At 35.8% G+C, this 13,097-nt stretch overlaps 1 protein-coding gene across 1 annotated transcript in view; it reads left to right on the top strand.

Moving 5' to 3' along the window:
• Positions 1–13,097, top strand: part of DARS1 (aspartyl-tRNA synthetase 1) — a 41,409-nt gene that overhangs the window by 23,351 nt on the left and 4,961 nt on the right. The window contains exons 8-11 of the mRNA XM_056348781.1: positions 7,794–7,905; positions 9,901–10,035; positions 11,277–11,424; positions 12,390–12,536. Of these exons, the coding sequence (XP_056204756.1) occupies positions 7,794–7,905; positions 9,901–10,035; positions 11,277–11,424; positions 12,390–12,536 (542 nt within the window). The remainder of the gene's footprint in view (positions 1–7,793; positions 7,906–9,900; positions 10,036–11,276; positions 11,425–12,389; positions 12,537–13,097) is intronic.

Here is a 13,097-nt window from a genome sequence, read left to right as displayed (position 1 = left end):
TAACCCGTGAAGCAATAAAAGCTGTGGATTTGATGGAAGTGTATTGCTGGCCAGAGGAAAAATAAACAATGTATTTTTCTTTTTTTGAGTGGCATTGTGAAACACAGGGTTTTTTAATCCTAAGTGTTCACTTTTCCTGACATTAATCGAAGAAGACTTTACTGGTAGCTTAAAGATCAACATTTAGGATTTGTCATGTGACTATGTACATCAGGGCTTTTTTATTTACAAATGTCAAAGGTGGCTGAATAGGAACAATTTGGAGACAACATTTCTTCTCAAATGTAGTCTTTGATAACCAAAAACTGTAGTAAGAGCTTGGTTTTGGAGCATAAGATGGAAGTTTTGAATTTAATATGTAACTTAAGTGCCGTAATGCGTATCTCGCAAGTGAAATTGTACAAGGCTATGATACCAATTTCATTCTCTTTGGTTCTTCCACAGCATTCATATGCTGTTTTGTTTTTTTTTCTGAAACACCTTTCTTCATTTCAGAGGGACAGACTTCTTTGAATTCATAAACTCCCAAATATTTACTTTTTCTGATCAACAGCAGAAAATGATCTACTAAATCACTTACAGAACTTTTTTTCTTTTATAATGAAACCACAGCTAACACTAAGTGCGTATGAAGTAAGTAACCATTCATATTGACATGAGGCTTTCTGGTCTTTTCCCATATTTGGCTCTGCACAACAAAATTGTAATTAACTTTTCATTGAATGAAGAGTGTGCTTAGCTCATTTTTATGGTGTATCTAGCACTGCCTTCAAAGCTCTGATAATGGCAGTTTCTCAGTAAATCAGTCTATGGGCCTGGGAAATCAAAAGTCAGTTATTGGAAAATTTGGAAGTGTTCTGGCACTGGGATGCTTAAAGCATTTGAACATCTGATCTCCTTATTTCAGCAACTAAAACTACTTGTGCAAATTGTTTTGCTTGGACCAAAGTTAATTGCTTCTCACTTGACCTTATGTATACTGTAAACGACTTCAGTTTGTGATTACTTTTCAGGATACTCAGTATGTCATCCTATTGGTCTCTTCATCTGCGTCTTAAATTAAGCCTTTGATGAAAAGAATTCTATGCTAATGGTTGAAAGTGGAAATCATGTAAAGGATCGTGGACTTATGGTAGTGGTAAGGCAGTGTACTAAATTGAAGAGGCAACTATGGGATGCTTGAAGGGCTTTGAAATTCTGGTGATGAAGAACAATACTCAACAACACTTCAGAGCAACTTAAGAAAATCCATGAAATTAATGAAATACCTGTATAATAAATGGGAAAGAGCCAAGAACCCCAAAGAAAACAGAGAAATAATACAAAGGGAAATAACAGTTAAAAATATGAGCTGAAAATAATGGCATGAAAGTATCCTTGGCTGTATTTCAGATGAGGGCATCTGAAGAGTAAAACCTAAGAAGGTATATAGTAATGGAAAAAGAAGGGAGACTGTAATGCCAGAATAAACACAAGAGATGTAACAGAAAGGAGTGGGCTGAAGTTCTTCCATCCCTGTACACATTCAGTAGTCCAGCAGCACTCTTCCAATACTTCTTCTGCATCTCTGCCGGTATAGTAATAGAACATTAGTTGTCAGTATTTTGCCTGGAGAGTACAGATGGTGAGCTAAATGGATGCTGCTATAACCTTTTCTAACTTACGTGTCCCAACCATTGTCAGTACACCATTTATTCAGCAACGTTTGGCACCCTGTTTTGAGGTCTGAACCTTAACTTTGCCTTCTACAGAAGCTATTTTTCTCCTTAGCTCCAACAGGAGCCACAGCATGGTGCTAAACAGCTATTTCATGCTGAACAGAAATTCAGGTTAACTTTTTACAAAATTGATGAAAGGATGAAATGTCAAATCTCAGTACTTCATTGCCTTAAGTCTCATCATCTGCATGTATCTGAGGCTGGATGTACTGGCCGCAGCTTTCCCTTGATTAGGCTTAGGTATCTATCCTGCCTTCCTCCTATGTATGGAAAAAGTTTCTGACTGTGTCACACTTGTCTGTGTGTCTTTTCTGTTGCACATTTCATTATTTGCTTCAGAACAAAAGCAGATGATTTTGTAACAGTAGGCTCATGCCTACCATAAACTTGCTTTGTTTGTTATGCAGGAGCAGAAGATTCTAAATAATTATGTGTTACTTTGACCTTTTTTTAAAAGGGAGAGCTGAATAAGCAGAAAAGGTGTTTAATGGAGAAACGGGAAATCCCAGTGAGAACACATGTATGTGCACATTCTAAGCACTGTGTGCAGTGGAATCATGAGAGCAGGGGCACAAAGGCAGTTTGTCCTTCAAAGTAACTGAAACAAAACAAAACAAAAAGTAGTAATTTGTTTTCAATGATTTGGTTGCATGGACTGGAGCTGTAGTATGAATTGGAACTTCAGAGAGCCCCTAAGTGTGCAGCTTAAGTAAGCATGTTGTAAGGAGGATCAGAAGACATGGTAATGTTAAAAGCGCAGAGGGATATCTGAAACTATTAGCATTGCTGTCCCATACCTCTTCCTTCTAGGAAAAACAAATCGTGGGTAGCAGGGAAGAATGCTGACAGAATAGTTCTAACAGAGATGCTGTGATGATCTGTTCCTACAAGTATGGGAGGAAGTCCAACCACAGATATATGTACCGAGTTCTGGTTTCTTCACTGCCCCAGTTTTCTAAGGAAGGAGGAGTCATCAAACATCAAAAATAAGAGATACTATTTTTTGGAGAAAGATTTAACAAACTAAGTGCATAGATCTTGGCTAGACTCAGACTAAAAATAGTCCCTAGTATGGAACTAAAATAATTTTTGTCCCTTTAAGTACAGTCTTTAAAGTATTTAAGCCGTTAAATTTTAAGTAGTGATTAACCACTGAGTTCATTGGATAGGGCCAAATTGTGATAAAGTGGAGCTGCGAGACTCGAATCATTACATCAGTGAAAGGGACTGGATTTCCAAAAATAGCATCACTCCATCCAGCTATGATGTATAACAAGGAGACTTTGATTATGATGTAATAGAAGGAGTGCAGTTAATAATAAGGAAGTTACATTGGTGGAGATGTAATACGCAAAGTATTCTACAGAGATTGTAAGACTTCCATTGTGTGTACATGTAAAAATAGACTGAGTAGTTGCTGAGGAAGATCTCCCAGAGGTGTCTGGTAATTCTGTTTGAGGTTAGGGATGCCAAGTACTTAAATGCCAAGATCCCAAGCTATTGCCATAGTTGTTATTCTGATGTATGGAGGGAAAATGGTGACTAATTAGGGTGGAGAGGTGTTAAAAATCCTTTCCAAGGAAGAGGACTGAGGAAGAATGAATCTATTCCTGATGGGTTAACTCATAAAATACAGATCACATACTTGTGGAGTAGAAAAATCAGGGGTATAGAGACAAGAGAGTTGGGAAGAAAAAATAAAAGCCCTTATACAGACCAAATTTTCTTTTACATAAACCACAGGTGACTGTGAGGAAACCACTGTTTACCTAAGTATGTATTTTTCCTTATAACTTAATGAGGGTCAAACCAGTTGGTTCTAGAGATGTTTGATTTACTGTTCCTTTATCAGAACAATTTAAAAAGGCAAATTGGACCACTGATATGTTTTTACATCTTTACTTTTCTGCTGTTAAGTTTAACTGAAGTATTCAGTGATGTGTAGACTTTCCATGTCTATAAAAACACCTACAGAAACCATATTTCATTAAGATCTGTGGTAGACAAAAAATGAAGACACGTAAAACACTGATTTTAGGATTTTGCTTCTTATTTTCTCTTCCTCTGAAGAAGAAATTAATTCAGCTCATTCAGTTTTAACAATGGACCTGACTGATGTCCTTGTCCTGGCTTATTTGCTATCTCCAGCAGGGTTTTTATCTTAACAGTATCTGTCCAAATTTGACTTCAATTATATGCATTTTGCAGCCCTGATGCTATAATTGTGTCTGCTAATGCACAGCTAATTGAGACCAAAGCGTAGTCTTTTTAGGGTCAGTATTATCCTGTTTAAACTGTTCAGGGTAAAGCATAAACATTAAACTGTATCTTTAGTAGTTTATGGATGTCAGACTATGTTATATGATAATCTAACTGTACACTGATCTTAATGCATTTTTTTTCAAAATAAGTGGTTACTTCAAGCTTGATTTCATTGTGTTGAATTCAATTTACTCATTTTACCAGCTTTGTTTTTCCTGACTGAATTCAAGCTGTAATGAACAAGCAGATGTACGGTTTATTTTATTGTGGATAGTGGTTTGGTAGTGAAGACATAACACAGCTCCAGTTGTTTTGACAACAAACTTCATGTTGGTATCTTCTTATACTAAAAGTAATATTGACATTTGAATAAAAGTTTACTTCAGTCGCTTTGGGGTTAAAAAAATGTTACTTAACATAAATCCTATTTCCTAGAAAAACTTTAATCTCCCATATATATAGTAGAGGAATTGCAAAATTATTTAAATTATTTCAAATAATGTATATATCTAAAATAATATAGATTACATTATTTCCCCTTGTTATTTAGCCTACTTTACGAATTTAGTGATTGTTCAGCTAGTAAACAAAAAAGCCAAACTGAGGTGAGAGTGGAATAAGTTCTACAGCTGATCTGAGAGTAAAAACAAAAGTTCACAACTTTGCATGTCAGTGCCTCAGTCGCACCTCTTTGAGATACGATCTCTCCTAAGGTGTTAACTGCCCTCAATTCTGTTGAAACACATCTGTTGGTCTCTGGCAATTTACATGGCTATTATTCTAACACTGCAGCTTGTGCTGAATGAAATGTGGGAATTGTTTTTATAATCTTGCTTAAAGTGTTAAAATAATCTCTGTTCTATTATTATTAGTGTTTTCCTTTGTGGCATTAAAATAATAAACAGGCAGGTGAAATTAGAGTGAGGTTATGACCGTCGTATTTCAGCATTGTTAGCTAAAGGTATGTTCTGCTCTCTGTAACAAAGGTGATTATTAAAAATAACAAGTTTTCCTGTAAAATCATCTCTGCAGGCCAAGTTAAAACATTAACACTGTTAACTGCAACAGCATTTAAATGGCCCGAGTTTATTTTGGTTTCTGTTTAACTCTTGCGTATTTACTGCCTTTGCCATAGTCTCAGGTAAGATAGTTTGTCAATATATATGTGGAAGAGTTCATATTAGAGTAAACACTACAGGAAAAGAATGCCATGGTAAAATATTTTTTAAGGCTAAGGTAAAATTAAATTCATTTTGACAGCTGTCTTTCTCAAGTTTGCTGTGTTGTACCTAAGTGTGGTAGTGCAAATGGTGACTGCGTTACCTACCATTGTACCATACATGGTAATACACATACCAGCATCTCTCCAAAGACAGGATAACAGCTTGAATTACTTTCTTCAGGTATATTCTCTTGCTTTTTGTCCTAAACATTATACCAGTGCAAAATATGTAATTAATTTTGAGAAGATTTGCTCCGTGTGTAGATACAGAATCATGTTTAAAATCTTTGGAAAGTTGTAGTGGCAACACAGAACTTTTGAGGTCATCCATTTGACTCCACTGCATGTTGACAGTTGCAGTTCTTTAGGAGCTTATCTCAGATGTCTTGTTGGTCTGTTTAATTCTTACAAGGAGACTGCAGTATCACAAATTCTCAACAGTTACCCTTGTTGGCAGTCTGAATGAATGGGCACTGAAACTCAGCTACCTTTGGTAGAAAGAAGAGTGGTCTTGTCAGATGTAATTTGACCTACAGAGAACAGCCGTTTTTCTTTTCTTGGTCTGTAGTTAAAAAAAAAAAAAAAAAAGCTTTAGTGTCCAGATGTGTGAATTTGGCTGCTTCCATTTTTTTAAGCATAATGTATCATTATAGATCAGATTAAGAAGACAAAGTCTTTGCTCTGCATCCTCTCTAAAGCCAGAAGGAGTTACTACCTGATGATCTATTGTTAGTGGAGAGCTGTGTTAGTTATCGACTGGATGTGTTTCTGTGCACACTTTTAGGTCAGACCAAGTAATTGCTTTGAGATGGGGTTTAGCAACCATTTTTCTTTTTTCTAGGACTGTATAACTTAGGACTCCATTCTTAGCTGCTCTGGCATGAAACTGGTGGGAGTTCATTAGAAAGGTAGAGGCGGAATTGTTACTATGCTGCTTTAAAGAAATGTTACACATTTTGTCTCTTTGCATTTTTAGAAATTTGTTTAGTTTATCAAAAACTGTATTGGTAAACCCAAATGTGACTGTTTTAAGTTGTTATCGCTTGGAAAAATGGCTTTTAACTTCCAAGTAGGAGATGGTTAATAAAATAAAATAAATACCTTTTTGAATCATCCTGGTGCTTTGATGTTACACTGCCAAATTATGCCCAGAACTTGGGCGAAGTGTTCGCATATATCTGATTCTGGGAGACGCATGTAAAAAAGGTGAAAAAGTTTGAGGGTACTTTTGTAACTGTTGCTCAAAACCTCAGTTCCTTAATTTTGAAAGTAGTGGAAGTAGCAGCTGCGGTTAATGCTATCAGACAGTGAGAACTGCTAGCTATTATTTACTAGACTCAACCACTTACACTCCTGAGATACTTTATCAGTCAGCTAAAATTGCAAATAACTCCAAACTACTACAGATTTGCAGTATTCTTACCGTTTTCTCTTTTGTTTTTTTCAGTGACGTGTTACCTGTCTTGCAGAGATGATTTATGTAGCTTTATTTCAACATACCTACTGACTGCCTGTCTAAATTTGGGTGGTTATACAATTTGTTTTGGTTGGGGGTTTTTTGTTTTGTGGTTTGGTAAGAGTCATGTGAAAAAGCCCACAAGGCTGCTCTTACCCTAACTGAAAAGTTGGGTACCTTTCAGAAAGGAGAAGTAAACAGTGCTATGACGCAGATTGTCGTAAAGAACTGCTCTCTTAGTTGTTTGCAAGAATTCGTTAGGTTTTAGAAACGCTTCTGGGTTGCTAACTGTCAGGTCTTAAACACTGCAAGCACAAAATCAGATATGAGTTCAGTGTTGACGTATTGCAGTGTTTTCAGCATTCTCGAAGGGGTTTTTTTTCTTCACACCAAAGCCCAAGAGTGTTACAGGAACATTTAGTGTAGGTATTTGCTAACCAGATAAGTAGCTTGACTATGCCACATGCATAAACAAAAAGATGATGATTAATTCAGGTAAATCTACTTTTGTTTTCAATTAAATGTACTTTTGGAGTAGATTTTAAAAAGAACAGCAGTTCACATGATCAGGTGTTATATGGACTGTTTTAAGTGCTGGGAGTTCAGACCCTGGCTTTGGGATGTTTTTGTGGCAGTGTTGTACGTGGTTAACACATGGCTATGTTTTTACGTAAAAATGTTTTATTTGGTAGCCTTTAATAGACACAAGCGTTTCTACCTTATGTAAGTTATTGAGGGCTTTGCTTTTATCATGCTCTGTATATTTACTGCACTTGTTCTAGTTGTGTGCTGAAAGCTTTTTAATAGGTTTAGTGGTTTTATTCAATTTATTACTATGAAAACTTTATTTGCAGAAGTACTTCTCATAAATCAGTGATTCTTTAAACGTAGAATTGACTGTAGTGCCTCCTTTGTAACTGAACATGCCATAAATTGAAATGAGGATTTTCTCTTGTTTCCTTTGCTGTTTCATTTTGTGTAATAAACAATTACCAATTTGCACTTTTCTCTGTTTAGGCAAATGCAATGATCAAGTGTCCCTAAGAGAAGAAATTCACCCTTCCAGCTGTCCAGAAAAAGAGACAGAGTCAGGAAAAACTAACTTAGGATTCATTATTTTATCTTCTTCTTATAGACCTCCACTAGTCAGGCAATCTTCTGCCTTCAGTCGGGTATTTGTCAGCTTTTCCGAGAAACTCTTATTCGCAAGGGATTTGTGGAAATTCAGACTCCCAAAATCATTTCAGGTACTGTATATGTGATCGAGCAGCTACAGGTCTGCTTCTTTTACAGTTGCTCAGCATACCTATCTGCCAAAAATTTAATAAGTTTTTATTTAAAAAAGATAAAGTTCTATTTCTAATTCAGGCGCAACATAGCAAACTTTTCCTAGCAGGTATCAAAGTTGTTCTTTACTTTTCTCCTGACTTTGGATGTTAAACGAATGACAAGACAAATACATGCATCTGATTTATGTACTCTGCAGTGCATTTAAAGCTTTAATTTGGTTAAATAAAGATGTCTGATTGTATGCACTGTTCTTCAAATTTGTGTTCTCCACTTGTTGAGCACTGTGAGTTCCATTCCCAGTATTAAAGAATATAGTAAGTTATCATCATAATAAATAAAGTTATCATCATCATAAATAAGTTACAACAACCATATCATGGTATAAAAAAAGATGATGCCATTATATACAATATGTCACTTCTTTAGCAATGGGTATGTGGCTGAATAGAAAGTGGTAGGTCATTTTTCTGAAAGCGTGCCTAACAGTTTCAGCCTGACTAAAGGTCTGGAAATGGGGATTTTGCTTCTGGTTCTGTTGTTGGATCTGCTGTATTGTTTTCAAAAGTCAAATTACTTGATTTACTGATGGGTATTTTTCTCCCATCTTATTGGTGTCCTTTGAGGTTTTGTTGATGCCACTACAACATACAGCATGGAAAATGTAGGGTGGAATATTTGTATTACTCTCATTGTATGTGCACTCATATGCATACATTTTGCCTACTGAATTTTATAGTCCTCTGTATTTTTGAAGACAGCTCTTGATTGTGGTAAAAAAGGGCTTTTTAACAGAATATGTGTAAGCACTATTTCAACATAGAAAGTATTGTTGAACTATAAGATTAGGTAACTTTTTTCCTAACAGACAGCTGAAACAGCATGAAGTACTGAAGAGTCCCAAGTAGTTTATTTATGTAGGACCTTTGAGGAAGTGTGCTATTCTTGCTGTGCAGTGTACCATTGAAAGCAAGCAAGCATCCTATTGTTTGAATGAGATCATACTTCGTAAAAATAACTAAGTTAAGTCGATGCAATCCTTACTAAACTTTGAATTTAATATCATAGCTGTTTTAAGATCTGAGATTTTTTAAATTGCCTGTATTCACAAATAACTGTAAATATTCACTGAAACCATTTCAGTGGGAGTAGTGGTGATGAAAAGAAAAGAAACAGTAATCTCAGTGGACTGGTTAGTAATAATAATAATAATAATTAGTAATTTACCTAGAGTAATCTTAACATTAGAACTTTTAAAGATTATTAACTAATATTTCACTCTGGCATGCTTTTGTTAGCAAGTTAGGCAACTAGAACACTCCTACCACACAGTGGGAAATTGAAAGGTGAAGTGACTCAGCTGATAGTTTTGGTAGGCAGTTTGCAGTAAAGGATTCAAATGTGTGTGTTCTTGGTTCTTGTTCTCTCAAAGTAACCTCCTATGAAAAGTGCCTTAAACTGAAAAAGCTTTGTACCTTTGGCAGATGTCCTCTGGTAAATAGTTTTGGCTCAGAGAGATATTTATGCTTTCAGTTAGAGAGGATGATCCTGGCAAAACAGGATATGCACTTTCGTCTTGGGCTCTGCATCTGGAAGCCTACGTCACTGTAAAGATTGGTTTCCACAGAAGTGTTTTGGACCACAAGTAGATGTGGTGGTGGTGGTACAAGCATGCATTTTCCCTGTTCTAACTTTGAGGTAAAGGACAGCTGGGAATAGCAACATTTTAAACTACCCCAACTGAATTTGCAGATTTGCAAGACGATGAGTGACAGCCCTGAGCTGCAAAACTTCCCTTAGCATTAATGGATGCAGACGTATCTTTTTGCTCTAATAGGCTTTGATGAAAAATCTCCTTCTAATCTCTAAATGGAAGACCAATAGTCTATCATTCTACCTCTGATTTGTTCTTTACATTTTTATTTTAATAATTATTGCAAGCATTTGCTTTTCAGCTGCCAGTGAAGGAGGAGCCAATGTGTTTACTGTATCATACTTCAAAAGCAGTGCCTACCTAGCTCAGTCCCCACAGCTGTACAAGCAGATGTGTATATGTGCTGACTTTGAAAAGGTTTTTTGCGTTGGGCCAGGTAAGAAAAGTGTTGGTTTATCCAAAGTGTGTGAAGTATGCAGTGATGGCTTTTAGCACCTGTGATAAAAATAAGATAATATGCACACTGAAAGCTTTGAATGGTTTCACTTAATATAGTTTCACTTACCAAACACAGATTTCAGTTGGGGTGACTAATGAGAGTAAAGTTGGCAGAGAAGTTGCTAGAATAAAACTAAAATGCTGAAATAGGGCTGGAGTACTCCAGTGCTTGCTGTTCTGTGTAGAGAAAGAATATAGAGTTGCATTGGAGATTGATAGTACGATGAAGTTACTAAAACATGGTACAACCCTGTGGTTACTAAAGCCATAGTTTCCTATTAACCATGTTCAGTAGTCGTTGCCTAGTTGCCTTTATTTGCCCAGTAGTAAGCAGTTAAAATAGGCAAGCTAGGTTTTACATACTTCAGATTGCATATTAACATACGCTTACCCCTTGCTTTTGTGTATGTACCAAATAACTTTACTTAGAAACTGCATCCTTTCAACTGGGCTGTCACTAAATAATAAAAAATGAATAATTTCCAGACTTATGCTCTCTTTCTTAAAAGCTGATAGTACATGGCCTCTTTAGGTTTTTTTCTAAGTTTTTAATAAGTTTTTTGAATTAAGTTTTAATACAGCATTTTTTTTCTAAGACGTCAAAGACCAGTTTAAAGAGATGTAAGCTGGAAATGCTGGGAAAAAAGTAACAATTCGTAAAATAATTAAAAAAAGATGCAAGTAATTTAGGAGATCTTAAATTTCTTGTTAATTACTGACAAATGAATCATGGTTTATAGGAAGACATGTTTATATTAGACTCATATATCTGAAAAAAAACACACCAAAAACCACAACAAAAAACCAATACCCCAGAACACACACAGGTGCACACGTCCTTTTCCTCTGAAAAAGGCGGTTTTCAAATCTCAAAGTTCTTGTGTGCCTGAAAGCTTGTCTGTTTTTTCCATTCTGTCTGTTGGTCTAACGAGATCCTGCCTTTCTACAGGTCTTGTGTGTCTTGTCTCCTTTGAGCACCACAGCTACAATAATGCTGTCACTATTACAAATGATGCTCTGAGGCAGCTAGTTTTCTTTTTGTTTTTCACTGAGAATTGTCATGTCTAAAGAAAGCATTGTCTACTTGATCCAAATGCTGATGTGATTGATTGTCAGTTATTTTTCAAAATGCAATGATCATTTCAGGTTTGTTAGAATTTCTGTTGTTTAATTTTACAGTATTTAGAGCTGAGGACTCCAATACACACAGACACCTGACTGAGTTTGTTGGTCTGGATATCGAAATGGCTTTTAACTACCACTATCATGAAGTGGTAGATGAGATTGCAGATACCTTGGTGCAGATATTCAAGGGACTTCAGGAAAGGTAATTAAGAGCATTTTCCATTTCGTGAGCAACTTCGAGATCTCTGGCACTGTGGTATGAAATGGGCGAGCATTTTATCCTCAGCTTGTCAGATAATCGTTAGTAATCTGATTTATGACACAACTTTGAAACAAACGTTTTTGCTTTACTCTTAACTATTTCCTTGTGCCTAATTTTTGAAGTTCACTCAAGCCATAGGCCAGCAAACTGTCTATTTTCAGCCCAGGTTGCATCTCCTAGAGTATGCTAGCTTGCACTAAGAAAACTTACTGTTTAATGTTGGATGGACTTCCTCACAGAAATAACCCATCATTAATTTAAAATGTCCTCCTTTTTGTGCCACTACAGGTACACTGGTTGTTCTATTTTGAAATTAATATTTACTATCTAAGAAAGCTTTTTTGAACCAAATTTATTGTAACAGCCTGCATTTGTGCCCTGAAAGCAGCAAAGATTATTTTCCATTATTCACAGTCTTAACTCGGTAAAAAGCCAGGCCAGGAATTTAGGAAGTGGTTTTCATTTGCTTACAAATTAGACTATCTTGCCAGTGAAATGAAAATCTTTTCATCTGTCTAGAAGGAAATTTCTCTTTTATATTTAAAATAGGATATCACTCAAATCAAAGAAGAAACCAGGTAAATATTAAAAGTCAAAGGGATGGTTTCTCAGTGTCTTTACTGTGAAAATTGACCTAGTCCATTATTTCTTACAAAAGGAACAAAACAGAAGTAATAGTAAAATATTAACATATATATAATTGACGTAGATGCATCAACTTACATGAAACACGTTATTAGGATTGAACAGTTTCTCCAGATGTGGCTTTAACAGTTTTTTATGTTGCAAGAGGGACCTCTTGTGGCAAAATTGTATTGCCATTGCAAAAGCATTATTAGATGCAAGAAGAGTACATTTCTTTATTGTTTTGTATTTTGTTTCTTTTCTTGTTTCCTCCTGTATAGATTCCAAACGGAAATTCAGACAGTGAACAAACAGTTCCCATGTGAGCCATTTAAATTTTTGGAGCCAACTCTGAGGCTGGAATACCGTGAAGCTGTGGCCATGCTAAGAGAGGCTGGGGTTGAGATGGGTGATGAAGAAGATCTGAGGTACTTTGGCAGTACACAGATGTGTCAGTCTTGTGAATGTGGTAGTGACGTGTCAGTTTTGTGCTGTGCAACTGACAGCCTCCAAGAAGGAAACACAAGCTTTTAGAGGAATAAACAGTATTTGCATTCAGACCCCTTGACAAATAAATGAATGGATATGAAAATAGCCCCTTCTTTTAATATATACTATATGCACAAACTCTGAAATCCAAAAGAAAATAACTTACAACATAAAGTGAGAGTAACTTGAACCTTCTAAGGATAAGAAACATTTGTTTTTCTAATAATCGCAGTCCTTCATGTGAATTGTCACATCTTTGAATAGGATTAAACAAAAAGATTCTTCAGTATTAAGGTCTTTCTTTTGAGTACCACCTTCCCATTTTTATTTTCTACCTCTCAGGAAAATGGTTAATGCAGTCATGATTGCATTTCCACTGATCTGCTTAAAGATGGATTTAATTTTTCTGAAGACACTTAATAAATAAAAACATTTCTGTTTTTTCCCATAAATATACCCAGTACCATTAGGATAATGTGTGATTTTACAGTTAAACAATC

Source organism: Falco biarmicus, chromosome 8 (assembly GCF_023638135.1).
Source record: "Falco biarmicus isolate bFalBia1 chromosome 8, bFalBia1.pri, whole genome shotgun sequence".
In the NCBI taxonomy this organism is placed as follows: Eukaryota; Metazoa; Chordata; class Aves; order Falconiformes; family Falconidae; genus Falco; species Falco biarmicus.
This window is presented reverse-complemented; position numbering and strand designations above follow the sequence as displayed.